Source organism: Mizuhopecten yessoensis, unplaced genomic scaffold (genome assembly GCF_002113885.1).
Source record: "Mizuhopecten yessoensis strain PY_sf001 unplaced genomic scaffold, ASM211388v2 scaffold6683, whole genome shotgun sequence".
Classification (NCBI taxonomy): Eukaryota; Metazoa; Mollusca; class Bivalvia; order Pectinida; family Pectinidae; genus Mizuhopecten; species Mizuhopecten yessoensis.
The window spans coordinates 2,589,604-2,610,501 of NW_018406672.1; the positions used below are offsets into that span (position 1 = coordinate 2,589,604).

General features: G+C 35.1%; 1 protein-coding gene across 1 annotated transcript in view; it reads right to left on the reverse strand.

Moving 5' to 3' along the window:
• Nucleotides 1-6,270: 6,270 nt before the first annotated feature.
• The window catches only part of LOC110452448 (guanylate cyclase soluble subunit alpha-2-like), a 65,175-nt gene continuing 50,547 nt past the window's right edge, over nt 6,271-20,898 (reverse strand). Inside the window, exons 7-11 of the mRNA XM_021500996.1 lie at nt 18,863-19,001; nt 16,637-16,803; nt 9,326-9,469; nt 8,807-8,961; nt 6,271-8,690 (exon numbers count right to left, since the gene is read on the reverse strand). Coding sequence (XP_021356671.1) covers nt 8,489-8,690; nt 8,807-8,961; nt 9,326-9,469; nt 16,637-16,803; nt 18,863-19,001 — 807 coding nt within the window. The 3' untranslated portion in view covers nt 6,271-8,488. The remainder of the gene's footprint in view (nt 8,691-8,806; nt 8,962-9,325; nt 9,470-16,636; nt 16,804-18,862; nt 19,002-20,898) is intronic.

Genomic DNA, 20,898 nt, shown 5'->3' on the forward strand with positions numbered 1-20,898 from the left:
AATAGGATCAAAACGATGTGTATATCTATTGGTACACTAAAGGACGTTTATATTTTTGGATGACTAAATGATAATTTGAATTAAATATTTTGGCCCAATATAGATACATTTGTGTGGCACTCTTATTTGGGCAGATCATGCACAGTTAAACCTACACTATACGAAATGTCTTATACCTCAGTGGCTGGGAAGCCAACATATTTATACTAATATGTTGTGACATGGCGCTCATCTTTGAATTTCAAGAGAGTCGATAAACAATGTCTGGATAAGATTGGTTATATCAAAGTCTGAAGGCCAAAAAGGAAAGAAACACGAGAACCGTGTCTGGTGTTTTATCTAGAATGTCCATCTTTATCAAGCTTTGTCCTTAGCCAACTGGCTACTTAGTATAACGTAAGTCTTCCCGTCAATGGTTACACGGTAAAGTGACAACACACCTTGAATGTTGACCCTTGTTTCACCTCTAAGCCAGATATTTATAGATTATCACACTGTGTTCTCACGACAAACACTGAAAATACTGTGTGATAAAGTGTTCATCATCTATATACGTATTTTCTTTTGTATTTCTCAGTTTATAAAAGTCAACTAAACACCATATTTTCCAAATGACGTCTAGGCTCCATGGTGATCTTCAATCTGTGAAAAATGTGAACAAATTGAAGACTTTTCGCGGAGGAATATCATGAACCTTAAAACTATGTAGAAACAAATATTTTTAAAACAATCTTATCGTCATTACCTTTTTCATATGCAAATTTACGCTGATAATGGTGTTGCTATCTTCACAATTTTGTTCGTAACTTTATATTCATTTGTTTCTGACGAACTATTTTCTCACGCAGATCACTTTTGCAGGAATATTTTTTCCGATTTGGGACATCACCGAGCGCAAGCAAACGTTCGTTTTTTGAGAAAATACGCTCCCAAACGCCGGGAAAATAAGAAAATCCGTTCTCGAGTTCTTCTCAAGTTGTTGCCAAGTCGTTCAAAACTTCTTGTTTCAATTTTTTGTTACACAACTTTTGTCCAAACATGTTGTTGGTCCTAGAAGGTAACCGGTGCTAGCCCTTTGTCTATGTCTGTTGCCTTTTATCGTTTTTAAAATGTCAATTCCGTATAGATTGTAATTTTGTATAACAAACGTCAAGACGGGAATGCATCTAAAATAGTTTGATAAGACAGTAAGTACTTGTTGTTGAAGAATTTCGGGCAATACAATTATGTCGGATAATGCACGAAGTCTTCAGTACTAAGTGTTCATAAAGGTAAGCGTTATTGTATTTTCCAATCGTTGAGAATATATCTATACTTCTATACTAGTTAACTTCGTCTTTGAACCTATTTGTGAAATGTTCTATTCCGTCTTTGCGTATTGCAGAGTTATCTTCTCTTGGGAGCAGGTATTGATTGTTACGTCACTTGTTTGTGAGAATAACGTCATCAATTTTTGAGAAAATGACGTAATTTTTTCACACAGACCAATGACGTAACAATCAATACCTGTTCCTAAGAGAAGATAACTCTGCAATACGCAACGACGGAATATCAATTACGGATACAGAAAGAGGACGCCAAGCAATTGACAGCTGGATGTATGCGCGTTCCTAGTGTTTACTCTTATGGTAAACATTAGCATGGGGACATATGTCTTTTGTGCTTTCGATAGTGTCACTTTATTATTATTTGTGTCTTGTGCCTTGATTTAAATTTATTCCGACACTGCCATCAGTCAACAATGGCACAAGCGACGTTTTCTCAATCAGACAAATGTCACAAGCGGCCGAACTCATTTTGTTGGTGTCAAGCGCAGGCATTCTCATTCTGGAAAACGTCACAAGAAACCTGCTCCATCCTGATAAATACACCCGCGGTAGAGTCCTTATCATCATCGATCATTCCATAATGGTGGTCAAACATCGCTGTCCGAAATCAACTGGACACTGTCCATATGTAATTCAATAGTCAGCCTGGTTATTTTGTCATTATTCAGTATTTTGAAATACCGAAAAAGAAACACGTATTTTGATCATGACAATATTTGTGTACATGTATTTGTCTTTATGACTATTGACAGTTCTCCTATAGCACATTGAATGGCTGTTTATCAATCGTTCGAATAGATACTTTCAATATTTTTAATTTAACTGTACGCACAAAATAACCATTTTGAGAGAAAGTGTTTAATTTGGTGAGTGATGGCTTCTTGGTTAGAATGTAAATAGATCGAATGGTGCTTTTCAGTTGTCAACTTGGTATATATATATATACATTGCAGTTCATACGGATATGAAAAATAAATTTTTTAATCATCATTGAACTCAAGGTATGGTGCTTGCGGCATTATTTCAAGATTAGGTTGCATATTACAGATACTAGGTGCCATTTTGCAATCCTTTTCGACAAGGTCCTTCGAAAAAATAGTTTCACGCTGCAACATTTATGTATTAGAACGTTCTCATCATTGATGTATCGACATATATAGTGACACGTTGAGTTTCACTATAAACACGAGAGAATAAGTGAATTTCAAAAATTCCTAAACAGTTGTTTATAAAGCATACACAATTATAAATGTATCTGCACTCCAATATACCCTGTATCTTTTGTCCCTTTGGATATACTCGCATGTATGCGTTATCTCTTTGATATGTTTGTACGTTTGGTTTGATTTGTTCCGTTTTTATTGGTCAATGATTTTATCACGTGGTATAAAATTCTACAGTATTTAACTCTTGGAAAATACCATGTCTCTCGGCAGTTTCCAGTTTTTGACGGAGAGGTAGTTGTGCCGTTGGATACTTACTGAAACAGTAGGACATGACGTCTTTCGAAAACAACAAAGTTAAAAAGATGTTTGTGAGTCTGAAATATGGTTTACAAAACAATTGAAGGTACCACATGACATAGATACACTCGCTATTGTATGTTTATAAATTCAGTCAAAGAGCATGTATTTGTATCTTTTAGATGATATGATCAAACTAGTAATGGATGAGAGTATTATGGGTTGTTGCCATTATGATCATATTATATAGCTTCCATAACGTCAGATAATCTGATTAAGGAAGAACGGCCCATTTCAATTATTTCTCGTACAGTAGACATATGTCGAGTTAGTTGGAACTTAAATACACAACGAGTTAAAAGCTTAAGGCATTATATTATTGGCAGTGCAGATAAGTCATCATGCAATGAGAGTTCAAGGTCATCTGTGACATATACGAGTACGATTGAAGTACATCAAGGTCTTGAGTTGACGATTTTATGTCGCATTAAGATTTACACCTCCGCAAATTAATCCCAAATACATACGTATGTTGGTATTTCTGCTTCATGATAAATAGATAATATTGTAAATATTTGTTCTGTTGTCTCGTTGTGACTTTATGCTCGATAAATGGTTTTGATGTTAGATACAAAGAACCTGAGACGCCATGGATCATCGATGGGCTCATAAAATGTAAAAATACAGCTTTTTCATTCACAAATTTCTGTTATAAACATCGTATTGGTTAATTGGAGCTCTTTCTCTTGGTTTATTATTTTTCAAATGCGCATGCGTAGATGCCCTACCATTGCAATTAAACTGCGTTGTTATGCAGAAATAGCCAAAATGTGTTTGTTCTTTTGGACAGTTAGTATGCAGAAATGAAAGCCTCCGCATGTGACAAACAAAAATTCATTTCTACGAAGGAACACTGGTATGAAAATGTTCAAGCATATTAAATATCCATTTGTTTGTTGCATGCGGAGGCTTTTAAAAATTGAAGAGTGTTTAGTTGATTTCCTTCAAAATGGCCAATTTTCAACCAAATAGCGCACAGCAGACGATATTTAAGCATATTATTATGAAAATGCGGGTTGGTGTCTCAATTTCTAATGAAAAATCTCCTAAACCAGTTTTTGGATGGATATGAAATTTCATATTTGCATACTTAATTTATTCAAGATCATGAATATCACAACTACATGCAATCCTAAATCCCGGGTGATGCCGTATATGACTCTAAACGCCACTAGTCCTTTCCTACATCTCCTTTCTATACTTGGCAGTTCTATCATATACAGTACGAACAGGAATATGATAAATATATGTTAAATACGATGAACATGATAATTTTGATAATATTGGCAAAAAATGAATATTAAGTTTGTTTGAAATAATTATCTGTGTTGCTGTTATTATGCTGGCTATTTATCACTATGAAGGATAAGAGGAGACAAGGATACTATTCTTTGCCAATGATGTGGTTTATAAGTGAGTTGGTTAAGCGAGAGGTCCCCGATATTGTCCCTCCTTCTTACACTTTTGTTTAGGTGCTGTCTTCTTAGTTACTTCTGTTAAGCCATCCTCGATACTCAAGGGGGTTGGTTTCGCTCTCTGCAGGGAGTGAATGTAAGCAAAATCCCCGGAGGTTCGATTCGATGATGCTGGTAAGCCTGTTGTCAACAAATATCGCAATGGTGGGATGTCGTACATCATATACAGGTTTGTACATATCAATCTATCGGCTTTTGTAAGCGGTGCTTGAATGCAGCGAGCATCAATGGACACCGTCGTCACATGACTTAAGCAGTTCTGAAGGCGTTGAACTCTAGCCAAGCCGAAATTCCTGAGTTGATATCATCACACGGGAACATATCGAACAGAGAACTATTTCAGAGAGACCTGGCTTACCGGCTATATATAGGCTGATACACTTAGTAGGAGGAAAGACTGCTTACTTATCTACAAACTATAAACAGAAGACTTAACTTAAGCCATCTGCTTTTAAACATCAATCATACTAAGCTGACTAGGTATGTTATCAATGACACCAACTATCAGTGAAGATTAGCCCTGCACGAATTCTGCATTGCCGAAGGTCAAATGTGCTGCGATATGCGCTATCGTTATAAGTCTGACAGATGGGCAAGTATCGAAGCCTAATGTGTTTTTCTGTAATTTCACACTTTTTGTTTATTCTGTGCATTTTTGTTTCTATTTCATTCTAAAAATAATTTCAATGAAAAAACCTGCAGCTATATTATCCTCCATAGTTCACCAAACGCGGATCAAACATAAATATTATCACGAGACAATCTTTGGAGAATCTGAGAATCTCGAACTTCTTTGCGAACAAATTAACCATCTTTGATGATCAGGAGGCGTCAAATTAGATATGTACGCAGCACGCCCGCAGATTAGGTAAATAACACATTTCATTAAAAAGATCGGAGAATGTGATATAAACCACAGATTTATTTTATTTCATTTGGGTCACAGCAGTGGATGAAAGACACAGAATATCGATTGTATACATCACCTGATCATAGACTTACGGTATGATGATTTCCTTAATATCTGCAACGAAACTATTAACCTCATAATCCGTTCTACCCGCCGGATCGGCTTACTGATTTAATTGATAAAATAATGGTTTTTTTTCTCTCTCTCCACTCTCCTTGCTGGTTTCTTATCAAATGCGTTTAAATAACCTGAATCACCTGGTATCCATGTGAGATCTCCGAGGATTATACCTGTGCTACGAGAGTGTCAGCTCTTATATTTAATTGACCCTATCAAAATGTACCGGATTACAGTACAATGTGTTGCAATAATAAAGTGAAACGAGTAACTACGGAAGTTGCAGAATATTTCGTCTCTAATCATTGCCATTTCAAATACTTACATAAAGAAAAAAAGAAAATTCGACATAACAAACAAACAAACACATACAATGTAACGACTGTAAACGTACAATTTTTGCGTACTCATATTTTAGCGGATTTTTTTAAATTTTTTTTAAATATCAGCGCATTTATAAATTGTCACACCCCGAAAATATGCAATACAGAACAATATATAAGAACTTCAATTGGCGCATTCACCACGTACCTAAAGTACCGCAATAATTAATTAAATCGCGAAAAGCACTAAAATAACACAACCGCTAAAATAAATACGTTTACAGTATTTGAAATATTAGAAAAAAAAAGTAATTTAGTTTGTGGTTTTATGTAATTATCAAGGTATGAACACAAACATCGACGAACATACGACGTACATTTGAATATCTGTTTATAATACATGCTGTGATGTTCATATCTCGATAATGCTATATTAAAATAACATTAGTACATATATCAATATATCATCTTTGTGTATTAAAATCTTAAAAAAGGTAAATAGAAGTAAAATAAAAACTTCTGGTGGGAGACACACATTTGTTTTTTTCTTTCATAAAAATACGATACGAAAGAAAACAATATCTAGGTTTCTTGTAAAAAAATGATCAAATAAGTTATTAATATTAATATATATAAAAACATGAAAACAGAAGAAAAAGAGGAACACATCCGGTCCATCCTCATTGGTGTGTTTACACAACAGCGGACTGAAATACGATAACGTGTTTATAATACACATACAAATAAATATGTTTCATGTTACATGTATATTTCCTAAGAAGCAACATATCTGTTCTAACAGGAACTAGTAACCGTTGCTAAACTTTTCATTCATAGAAATACAATGAAGACTTCTTGTTTATCTGGAAGTTTACGAATACAATGTATCAGTTTTGAAAAAGAATATAAAGACTGTTGATAAAAAAACAAAACAAGTGAGATAAACACAAAGCGCATGGAAGTAAGGTATAAGGCTTAACAATAAACGACAGAGACCCACTTTGTAACAAACAGGGGCCACGATTATTTATTTGCAGATTGACACATGAAAGCATAACTATGGTTTTAAGACATGTTTAAAAAGATTTAATAGTCAACGCTATCGTATGCATGTAACATTATTTTCTATAAAATGTCTCAACCTAGTATTGAAATATCCTACAACATAAATGCGTGTTGGTCACGTGGTTCATGAACCTGCAGTGATTATCGGTATATATATATGTCACGTGGTTAAATCAAATATAAGACATATTCAATATTGATATCACAAGGGTTCGACTCATTAACAATGTCTTTCAAGATCATATTCTAGACTATCCATACAGTGTAACTTTCTTATAACGAAGCCGATAATTTGAACACTTCCTTTTTCTCGAAGTCAACATTTTGGTCCCTAAATTTTATGTTTAGCATCTAAATTAAGATACATCCCTATGCATTCCGTTTGACATGGTGACAATATTTTTTGAAATAGTCATAAATAATAATTATTTCCAAGCAATATATATATCCTTTAGTTGTATTAACAATAAATTTATAAATTAGCCATACGCTTAAATGCCTATTTTAAAATTGATACAATGCATGCTTTTATTAATGTTATCAATCCAACATAAATATCACAAAACGCCTGTACATAGGATATACATTCTACACATCTATATATCCAATAAACCATGGCCATCAGTAACTATATATGGCGACAGATACTTGGTAAACGCTTGAGTAACACTTGGGTAAATGTGTCAGGAATATTTTGTCAACATGCTTTACATTTGCGTCTAAGTTGTACGTGATACAGCGTACTTGAGCTATAAGTACCCTTTACGCAGGAACTGTTCCAATATCGCCTTTGTTAATATTTAATTTAATTTAATTTATTCTTCAAACATCAATTGATATTATATTGCTGTCAAACATGATACAGTTTTATATAAAGGCTGTAAAATATATAAGCCCTTGATAAGTATACAGCTTATATATAAAGCCGTATCTTTAATACAGTGAATTAACAATAATTTTGCAGATATTACATAATGATTTAGTTAATTTCTTAAATTATCTTTATTAATATAATTGATCTTTTTTTACTATCACTTCTATATGGAAATCACAGTGCAAATATGTAAACGAGGAATAGATTACAAATAGTTTTGTTCATTTTTACCATATCAATCTTATACAGTAACCCATGATCTATTATACAGCAACGCTGAAACCGGAAGTGGAAGCCATATTGTGATACGCTATCACATGTTACTTTATATGCACAACACATAATAAATATACGTCATATCCCGTCTTTCAGATTGTGAAGATTGAAATCGCACTTTGTTGGTTTCGTTGCTTAAACATTTTCCCGAAGGATAATGTTCGATTGTCTCAGTCCCTTGATACTTATACAGCTTATATATAAAGCTGTACTATAACATTATATATACATATATATATATACACAACATAAATATTTGTATCTACATTTATTTCATAACTATATGAATATGGGGGTAGAATCGCGTGGAAAGTCAAATCACATGCAATCCGTACTCGATATAACACCCGTCTCTTTAATGGTAGACTCTTTCTCATAAACAAAGTACATGGTTTCACACACCTAAGGAAGAATTAAAAATAAAAATTTTGCTGTCTATAGCATTGAAATGAAAAGGCATTTGATCGTGTATTTTTCTAACTACGTTAAAGTGTATTAAGGGGAGACAACTGGACGGTATGAAAATATAAATAAATAATCCGCAGCAACGCACACGATCTTTCCTGATTGGTCAAATTCAAATAACCGGAAGTCCGATCAGGTAAATACAACGTCCTTTCTCCTAAATTCCTCCATTTGTAAGGCAATGTGATCGACATCTGGATCTTCTTTGTTTGCCCCTGGGAATTTAAAATCGTCCAAAAAGTAACAGGTTCCTTCAATATCTTCAGGGAATCCGTCTGGTAAGTTCTCGCGAGTCCGCGGGGTGTATGAATATCCTTCTATTTCTGAAATACATCTGAAATTTAAAAAAAATGGAAAAAAGAATTACCGTTTGTGCCAGTTAAGATGTTAAACCACAATTTCATTTAATAAATTTTAAAATAGGAATCGGTGTACAACACTATTCCTTACGTGTAGGTAGTCGGACTGATGTTGATGCGCTCTGCCACACTCCCACTCTCAAACTTGTTTGCCAGAGTGACGTTATTTCCAAATAAGCAGTATCTAGGCATGCGCACTCCAACGACTCCAGCCAAAACGGAACCAGTGTGGAGCCCAATCCTCATCTACAGATAAAGTGACAAAAACTGAAGATTGAAAAATGTAAATTTAAACTCAGATATCATTGCTTGTGGCAAAGTCTTTTACCAGAGGAGTATTTCTAGAAATTTACTTTTGTCGTTTTTACTGACAGCAGAGGTTTATATAAAGAATTATGATTATTAGTAACTGTTAGTATTATCAATCCCATCACACCATCACACCAAAACTCAATCCATATGCTATTTTTCCATTTCAAACTGAGTGCGACTTTCAGGTGATTCAACCATCTACTGGCATAATTAATAAAATGATATCATAAACCATAGTGCCCGGAATCACTCGATTATCCACGAAAAACGTCACCACGTGACCGCTTGTCATACGTACCCGGATGGCGTTCCCGTCCTTTGATCGTTCCTTCGCGGCGATTGCCATCATTCTCAATGCCATGAATGAGATCTGGTGGGCATGTCGCCTTGACCTTTTGTGCAGACCCCCTGCCACACAGTATGCGTCTCCGATTGTCTCCACCTAACAGCGAAACAACGTCACATTGTTAAAAAAAAACCTCCTTACATTGCAGAAGTGAGAAAACGTCACATTGTAAAAAGCACGCCCTCTATCTAGCGTTGATACATCACGTTGAACAATAAAATAATGAGCATACCTTCCGGCTGGTAACAAAACATCACATCATAAATTAGATACCAATATAGCTCTTATCAGTGATCCATTTACACAGGTCTAGCACATGCTTATTTCACTCTGAAGAATACTTAAGTTTCACATTTAAACGTCTTTTTGACATTTTCTTATCACCGCGAAGACATAGATGGTGATAGGTTTATGACCTTGTACAGAAAGAAAATCACCTAGAGTTTCGGAAGCTGCATACGCCCTCACATTCTGTAAATAAGTCTGCCCTCATAATTTACGTGTCAAAGATGTGAATCATTTAAATGTTTTTTTGTCGTCTGGGCAGTAATGTATTTTCTTTTTAGTTTAATCGATAGATCATTGAACTTGTATTGTGTAGTACCAGGTTCTAGCGGAGACCCATGGAACATGTGGCGTCGTTTTACCTAAATTGTCACTGTCTTAACAAGGAAGGACACAACAGAAAATGATATCTTACAAAAATGTCAAGTAATTTAAACAGAAATCGAGTTAGTTGTATGTTTAGCCAATGTAAACTTACAATGTACACATTTGTAAATCGATTTCACATCAAATTACTATCGCTATATTAACTGTAATACAATGTCAATAAAAAAAAACCGCGTACCACAAACAGTGGAACTCTCTAGTGTTTTTTACATTCTTCGTTTGGACAGGAATCTAAACTTTACTACTTGCACATTCCAAATGGTACGAGCAACCGAATTACAACCCAAACGTTTTGATTGACAAATAGATTATCGATGGGGACTTCTCTAACCAATTTCACTCATTTCTTCCATGTGGAGCCAATATGCAGTTTATTTTTTATAATTGAAAATGAACGTGTGTATAATGGAGATATCATTAAACCTGTTATTGTTTAAAATACGCACATCACTGACCAACAAAATCTGTATGCGCCAATCCATTGAATGGGTCTTTTGCATATAATCCTGATAAGGGGAGTCCGTTCAGTGTCTTGCGGGCACATCAGCGTTGTTATTTTCTGCTACGTCCATATTTAGCTTCATGAGATGACTTGCTTAAGTCTTATTTTTGAAGATAAAGAAACGTAAGAGGAAATCTAGGAAAATTGTCGGTTAAAATCGGATTTTTATAGCTCATCGGTACGGAAAGTCATTAGGATTTGTGAACGGCTTGATAACCCCATCGAATCGACCGTACTGCTAGTTAGGGTAACTCGCCCAAATAGATTTGTCATTATAGCGTTATTAGAATCGAGAGGGTTAATACCCTGTGATTAATTACCAAGCTACATAGAGACCCTTCAAATACGAGCTAGGGAAGAAACTGGGAAGGATTAGAAGAGAGAAGGGTAATATGTTGTAATACATTGTAATACAATATTAACCAAACAATATAGCCGACCTAATACCAACAACAGAAACGGTACACATACAACTTTACAACAGAGGCGGTACACATACAACTTTACAACAGAAACAGTACACATACAACTTTACAACAGAGGCGTAAAATATACAACTTTACAACAGAGGTGGTACACATACAACTTTACAACAGAGGCGTAACAAATACAACTTTACAACAGAAACGGTACACATACAACTTTGCAACAGATGCGGTACACATACAACTTTGCAACAGAAACAGCACACATACAACTTTGCAACAGATGCGGTACACATACAACTTTGCAACAGAAACGGCACACATACAACTTTGCAACAGATGCGGTACACATACAACTTTACAACAGAAACGGTTCACAAACAACTTTGCAACAGATGCGGTACACATACAACTTTACAACAGAGGCGTAACATATACAACTTTACAACAGAGGTGGTACACATAAAACTTTACAACAGAGGCGTAACACATACAACTTTACAACAGAGGTGGTACACATACAACTTTACAAAAGAGGCGTATCACATACAACTTTACAACAGAGGAGGTACACATACAACTTAACAACAGAAACGGTACACATACAACTTTACAACAGAGGCGTAAAATATACAACTTTACAACAGAGGTGGTACACATACAACTTTACAACAGAGGCGGTACACATACAACTTTACAACAGAAACGGTACACATACAACTTTGCAACAGAAACGGTACACATACAACTTTGCAACAGATGCGGTACACATACAACTTTACAACAGAAACGGTTCACAAACAACTTTGCAACAGAGGCGTAACACATACAACTTTACAACAGAGGCGTAACACATACAATTTTACAACAGAGGTGGTACACATACAACTTTACAACAGAGGCGTAACACATACAACTTTACAACAGAGGTGATACACATACAACTTTACAAAAGAGGCGTAACACATACAACTTTACAACAGAGGTGGTACACATACAACTTAACAACAGAGGCGTAACACATACAACTTTACAACACAGGCGGTACACATACAACTTTACAACACAGGCGGTACACAAACAACTTAACATCACAGGCGGTACGCATACAACTTAACAACAGAGGCGTATCACATACAACTTTACAACACAGGCGGTACACATACAACTTTACAACACAGGCGGTACACATACAATCGAGCCAGATTTTATTTTATTTTCAAATTATTTAAAGGTACGAAATATCGCGAGTTAGAGAACCTCTTCCTTCTAGACATGCATAATGTGTCCGAGGAACAATATCTTTATCAACAGACCGAGTAGAAATCGACGTGAATCAAGGTGTTACAATGCATTTTCATTTAAACCATGACGTCCTAAAGCACTGTATTTGTTTAAACGTATCAATCCTATAGAAATTGTGTAAAGAATAAAAGTTCGACTCTCCCTCTTATGTTCTCACACTAATCGGAAGTGGTGAATAACGTACAAGTTATGCTAGAAATAAACAAAATAGCGGAAAACCGCTGTGACAGTCATCGCAGTAATATCTGCAGATCCAGTATCTTCAATATGGTACGCTTTATGTAATCTTCCATCTAAAGAATCTAAAATCAAATAAAGTCTTTAGCGAGAGTGAATTAAGAATCATTAATGGAGATTTCATAAATTTTCATCAAGGTATGAACAAATATTCGCGTGGTAAATATGTTTAACTAAAACATGACCAGAACATCTTTTGAATTATTGTGCCCCCTTATCGCAGCGGAGCGTTCTCCAACGGTCTTGCCTACTATATATTCTGCATATAAACATAACATTAAACCTTTAATGTCACTTGGGGTTAGGGATGAAGGAGGGGGTAGTGATAGTTTTTTGTTAAGAAAATGGCGTCAGATTGGGTGTGATTTAAGTATCCACAGCTCCCACGAAACTCGATTAAGAAATGTGCCAGTAGGTCGGTCAGATAAACAGCTGATTAACACATTTTAGCGACTTCATACGCATCGGTAATGTGCGTTTAAGCATCTAATAGCTTCCATGTTTTAACGTATGGTGTATGCCTCGATTGACCGATTTTGTTTGCACCTGTTTTCGATTTGGACGATTACTTTTCTAAATCTTTGTTGTTTTTACCTATCTGGTTATATCAAGAGATGAACGTCAGAAACACACAGGTGATTCAAACTAAGGTAGTGCCCTACCGATTGTCGAGTTATCCTCAACCGGAAGTCCAATCCATTTATTTTCGAAGTGATTTCCCTTTTTAAATTGTCACTGGTTGTCACTTGTCATGTCACATATCAGACAAAATGACTTAATCTCGTGGAAGTCTTGGACACTAACAACTTTTTCCCATTATCTTTGACATGCAGTTCACGTGAGCTCGCGGTTTGATGCTGTGGGCATATATCACCATGGTAATGTATCGATGCCATGCACTCAAGTTAATCATTAGACGATAAGTTATAGCAAGCATTTTTCCAATACTGTTTTGCTTCCTTGATCAAAATGTAATTATCTACCACAATCAACGAATATAAGTTTTCTGTAAATTAATGTTCCTCTTGAATCCTTTCAACTCATTTAAAGCTGGCGATTCATGATATCCTAAGTTGAATTTAATCAAGAAATTGTATCTTTGAAGCATATTTGCACGTACATAGCTTAGACACGACTCCAATAGCCTGAAATGCATGCAGATGACTAAGAACGACATAACCTACCTTCACTAACCCCGCACCTCGGTGAATCATGATTGAATATGCCGCATTGTTATCTAAACCTAGACACAATTAATTATCTACGAATAAAAACTATTCTATTTCCAAGCTCATCTTGGTTTTCAATATATCTCATGATTTTTTGTGACATGTATATTTTCTTGTTCTTGAGGCATTTGGAGGGGAGCCATGACGTAGTCATGACAATCCGTGGTCTTATATCTGTCGGCGTCTCGTTACCAAGATTGGCAATACCAAGAATGTATAAAGAAGAGAACATATCGTTCCTTTTTATTTAATTACATTACCTTTCGGTAAGCCCATGGGATACTCTGCAATATTAACAGTATAACATTGTTTTTCGATTTTGTTATGGCTTCGATTCGAATCGATATTTCTCTTATTCTCATTTCGTTATTTGTTTTATAGGCCGGATGTAGTTATCCAGTGTACCTGATGTTTTGAGTAACGTCAATTTATTTCACTTAAACACTATTTGTATCGGGTCTGTGGGGTTCACATGCTGATGTTTCTCATTAAAAAATGCTTTATCTTGAAAGTCAATAATATTTGACATTGGATGGTTATTATAAAAGATCTATTTAAAAAGCAAAACATTCTTCGGGTCGTGAAATAGATGCTTATACCAAGCATAACTTTTAAACAGTTTTACACGATGTTTCTTGATCCTCATTTAATTATGATATTTTTTTTCGCATAACATATATGTGAATATTGTATATAAACTAAAATCAAACACAACTGAGACTTATTACCGTTAGTTTATTTGTCTGATTGATCCGGAAATTAAAGTCGTACATCACCTACGAGATGTCAATTATTATGCAGAATTAGCCGTAATTCAATCCAGATTATATACAGGCTACATGTATTAGTATACCTACATATTGTAGCATACAACAAATTTGAACTGTACTGGTCGCGTTACCGAAAATCAAAAATATAACAGATTTGCACTGTGCTGGTCACGTTACCGAAAATCAAGAATATAACAGATTTGTGCTGTACTGGTCACGTTACCGCAAATCAAGAATATAACAGATTTGAACTGTACTGGTCTCGTTACCGAAAATCAAGAATATAACAGATTTGAACTGTACTGGTCATGTTACCGAAAATCAAGAATATAACAGATTTGTGCTGTACTGGTCACGTTACCGAAAATCAAAAATATAACAGATTTGTACTATACTGGTCTCGTTACCGAAAATCAAAAATATAACAGATTTGTACTGTACTGGTCATGTTACCGAAAATCAAAAATATAACAGATTTGTGCTGTACTGGTCACGCTACCGCAAATCAAGAATATAACAGATTGTGCTGTACTTTTCACGTTACCGAAAATCAAGAATATAACAGATTTGTGCTGTACTGGTCACGTTACCAAAAATCAAGAATATAACAGATTTGTGATGTACTGGTCACGTTACCGAAAATCAAGAATATAACAGATATGTGCTGTACTGGTCACGCTACCGCAAATCAAGAATATAACAGATTTGTACTGTGATGCTCACGTTACCGAAAAATATGATAAATATGAACTGATCATGTAACCAAAACTCAAGCTTACGACAGATTGGTGCTGGTCACGAAACCGAAGATCAAGCATACAACAGATTGGTGCTGGTCACGAAACCAAAATTTAAGCATACAACAGATTGGTGCTGGTCATGTTACCACTTAACTAAAACTTAAGCATACAACATATTTGTTCTGGGGACGTAACCAAAAATCAAGCATACAACAGATATATAGAGAATTCATTATCAATGCCATTTAATAGAATCTCAGAGATGTCTAACATTTTCGAAACTATTTGCTTCGCTCTTGTTTGACTGATATATATATATCATTAATTAGGTTATCGAGTTATATGAACGATATCTAAATGTAGAGAATCATGCAACGATTAAACTAGCGGTTGTTCATACCAGTGAGGATCTATCTTCATGGTATATTGTATGCAATACATATAAATGGCTGCATTTTAAACGGTTAAATATCATCTGTTATTTCCGGTGCTAAAAATTGCTGTTTCAGAATAAAATCAATTAATACGTGTATGACCATACTTTGAAAGCAACGACAGACGCACATCTACGTAATTGTGATTTTACGTCTTTTTTCGAATAGGAGATGAATTGAAAACTAAACTGTAAAAAAGTTGAAATGACGTCAAAGTAGCATGTGCATTTCAAAATCAATACCAATGATCTGATTCGTTCCAAAATCCTATACAGTATTGCGACAGTAGTCTATAAAATGCATGTTGTTACAAAAAGGTTCATTAATATGTTCCTTTCAAGACCATTTGTTTACAAAAAACAAAACAAGATGGACGTGTGACCATTAACTCAAACACGTTATAGGGACATCATCTGTATGTACTGTGTATAGAAAACAAAGGGGAATGATGTTGCAGATAGTTTAAACCCCGATTGTAAATATGATAACCGTACATACAAAGCGACCGTTTGACACCTGAAAGACGTCAAACCCTGACGAACATGTACTGATAAGTGATCACTCTCATTGAAACATCACGATCGCACTTCGTATGGGAACAGTACCTCAATGGAAACAAGTAAGAATCGGTTTTGCGACGCCAATGTATCTAACGATTCTTTTAAAATTAGTTGAGTAATGTCCCCTTCTAAAAACGTCAGACACATTTTACGACATTGTCATGTATCAATAGTCGCTTACTGTAAAGTCGCTTAGTAATTACAGTCAAATAAAAGTTCTAATGGATTGCTTTACGGCGAACTGAAATTGGTTTCAACAACGGAAGAAGGGACTAATCTATCGTTTGAGATAAGCGTGTTTTCCAGCAACAAAGTATCAATTAACATAGAAATAAAACAAGTTTCTAAATTACCGAGGCATAAGTATGTACAGGTTACGCTATAAATACCTTGTAAACGTCTACCACGCCACAGAAGTAGTCGAACTGTGTGTAAAGCGAGTTCAGCATGCTGATGACCTCCATTGGAGTACAAGACGAACAGATCGCTGTGAACCCGACGATGTCACTGAACAGCATCGTGACGTCATCAATCTTCATCGGATCGATTGTCTCCCCTGAGAGAGAGAAAAAAAAACCAAAGATAATATGTCATATAAAAGTTTATGTCTAATTATGACTACATAATTAGTCAGAATCATGGACAGTAGTCAAGGGGTAATTGATACACTTTAAAGTATAAAAGTACTGTTTCGCAGTGAGGCGCAATGTCAAGCAATGAAAGTAAACTAGAAGGAATTAAAGAATACACATCTCATACATATCACTTTTGTTGAATTCTTTGGTTTTGTACTTGATGAATGACAAGTGTTACGATTGAAAATAGTCGTATGGTCATCGGACTGAAGGAATTTTTATAAACGCTAAATATAATATTCAAATGAAGTAGCCAAAACATAGAAAATGGTACACACAAATAAAACCATGACTTTACAATTAAGCGCAGCAAATTAGTTTTGGTTTTCAATGCCACCTTTAGCAAAGGACAAGGAACAAAACCCCCGAATTTGCAGGAATTATCCGCCGACAAAAGATGATAACATTTATCTAGAATCTTGAGACTTTAGTCGCTTTAAGATTGTTCGAACACTGATGAAGCATGCGCAATTTCCTATGTTTTGGTCTTATCTCACGGAGGTAATTACCGAAGAAAAGTTATGTGACTGCCGGTTACCTATTGTCATGTTGATTAACTTCACAAGGGGACAACTGTTATATGTTATGTTATGTTTATCGTTTACTTTGTTCTTCCTGTGGTGCTCTATAACATTGTGTGTTCTTATGGATGTCCTTCCTAATTTACAAAGTGTCGGATACTTTTTTAAATGTCTGTTATACTTTCTTAAATCTTATGTTCTCGTTGGTTTCTCAAGTTTGAGTAGATATCTGCTGTACAGTATATAATATACTTTTAACATTTGTGTGATATGCACAAGATAAGATGTACCATTCACACGAGTCGCCGGTGAATAATTCAAACAATTTGTGTTCATAATTCACATATACCACTGACATAAACTGTACATAATTTGCGTTCATCATTTCAACGAATCATTATTCTATAAGGTACACCATTTGCGTTCATCATTCACTCGACTCCCTCTTTAGCACAAGTTGAATTCATCGTTCTTACTAATCACACGTGTATTCATTATTCACAGGAGTCACTCATGTATACGAATAGCGTTCATTACTCACTCGATCATCTACTTAGTGTACACTGTTCACAAATTGCGTTCATTTACACGGGATGCTGGTGAATACTAATTGCGTTCATCGCTCATTTCATTGTCTGATGAACACTGTACACACTTTACAAAAGTCACTAGAGTAATGTTAATACTGTCACAGTTCGCGTTCATTTACACCAGAGACAGGTGAATACTAATTGCGTTCATCTGTCATTCGAGTGTCTGGTATACTCTGTACATAATTCGCGTTCGTAACGCGAGTCACTGGCGTACAATTTACGAAATTTGCACTCATAACGTCTTATACATGTATACTTCTCCATGAACAAATACTCATCATAACTAAACAGTGCTAAGAAATGACAATTAAATCATTTGGCGTGTTTTACGTTCGTTTTCAGTTGCCATATCTCAAGATTTTATTCCGCATTAGAATACCACCCAGATCATTGAATCTTAAAAGCACGACGTATAAAAATAGGAAACACCAACTTGTTGTTTGTTTCTTATTCAATAGATTCCTGACATTAATTAACTATCTGAGAGCATGGTTTATTATATAAATACATTAGGAGAGAGTAAAACGAAATAAACTATTCGTATGATTTGTCTTTGAATAATAGGGTTGTCATCCAGAAAATAAACAGAATTTAAAAATCAATATCAGTAACACAAAATCGAGTGCTACCTCGAATTGAATTGATAAAGGTATGAATATAACATCAGGTACAATTTTGTTAGGAAAATTGTAAAGATAATATTTCACTTAGTATTTATCAAAATTTCAATTATAATTGTACAATTTCAATCATGCATCAAAACATCGTCTTAAAATTATTTGAATTGTTTTTGGGTTGTAATGGATTATGAATATTGCGATTTAGATTATCGGAGTTTTTGTTTCTAGGCCAAACCGAAAGCCTACCTCTCCAGAGACGTTCGGCAATATTTGCGGGGAAGATCATCTCGAGGAGCTCTATGTTTTTGGCCTTTTCGTGCTCCACCGCTTTGGTGCCTTCAATGATACCGTTTTTCAGCTCTTCCATGCGTTTCTTCAAACTTGCCTATAACAGAAAAAAAAACCCCATATTTTTTAATTATTTACGCTTAGTTTAAAATGGAGATCACTTGTATTTTATTAATTGTTTTCTATTTTTATTTCAAAACCAAACATACGACACCTGTTAACTCCAACCCGCTCGAACCAGCATACCGGGGTTCATTTTTTTTTTTTTAAACAAAAAGTCTAGAACAGAGTAAAACAGAAAACAACATATCACAGCTTTAATACAAAAGGACAAAATCGAAATTCAGTCTCGAGAACTGGAGTCTTTGGACCACACAATAAAATCGTTGAGATGTTATGAAACATTACAAAAATGGAGACAAATCCATGTGTTCTGTGGGGATAAGCGCACCTGGTACCACATGCGGTGCCTCGATTATGTCTCATGTCGATTGTTTAATTATGGTAGACAGTAAGATAATGTAACTCTCTTTCCAACGAAAAACAGTAGGGTAGAGGGTATCAAGTCCTATTGGTATCGACCCCTCAGGCACATGTCTGATAATTAACCAATGGTTATAACTGCTCTGGGGTGTTATTTATCACCCAAACGATAAGCTTCATCTCAGCCTGAATTAGTCAGGACGTGCCTAATTTTGTTGCCGAGATGAACAGCGTTGTGTATAACGTGTTACGGTGTGATTTATTGTTCCCCAAACAAACATTGACCACATCCAATGACCAACGGTCACTATTGGGGCAATGGTGTTCCTAGAGTTCAAACTAGACATATAAACGAATATCTCGGACAATAAATTTACATTTGACATAGATGAAATATGCAAGCAGCTCCAATACGAGAGAAATAGACAGTTGGTATGGACAGTAATGACGTATTTCATCATTTACTGGTTTGAGTTACAGCTTATTGGTACCGGGTATGATACGTGTTCTCTGTCTTACACACGACAACGCCATGTAGGCATACACTGATGGTAATGATACCACACCAAAGCAGAGGATGGCAGGTTTAATAAAGGACGTTATACAATTTGATGATAACCAATTTGGGCAAGGATGATTATTGCCGTTTTTAGACAATGGTAAAGATAATAATATTATCTCAAAATCTAGCAACTTTTAATTTTCCTCTCATTTAAAAAAAAATGCAATAGTTAGTACAATAACGGTAACAATTGTGTTGTAATCTGTCTCTTGGTGTTCATTTACGGAACTTTTTGTTTTACGCGTAACTTATAAAAGGAAAACAATAACTCGTTGATTGTATCCTGGGCCCTGTTGTTCAGAATGTGATTAGCTTAATCATTGTTTAACGACATTTTTCAACCTCTAACAATTTGGTCAATTGTAACTTTTGCATGCAATTTACTCTAATATATTTGCTAATTATACAACAATTTGACATATAATTTGCGCTAATCACTGTTTGAACAACTGGGCCCTGATCTCGATTTGAAATTAGGATTAAATAACATTATACACTTTTCAATCCTATTTTACAACATTTTTTTATATATTAATATAATTATACATATGACGTATTAGTTACCTATAGAAACGATAGCACACATCATGGCAAAAATGTCAAGTCACTCACGACGTTATTAATGATTCAATAGAACGATTATGGTAAATGAGCAGGGATGCGCATATATAGTCACTTATAATACCTCTAACAACCTTTTAGAAGGTATAGCTTCGGTTTATATAAGTGCTCCATTCATTACTAATTAATGCTTTGTATAGGGATGTACTTATATATAAAATGGTAATAGTGCGTGGTACATGTATAGTGTTGGTTTTAGAACAATTTATGTCTGTGGAGCCAATCTTTGTCCCTTGGGTACTTTCGGTTCTATAGTTCTATGTGGTTCATATTTCATATCACAATATAGACCCGAGGATATTTATTATACTCCATTAAGCAGACAACA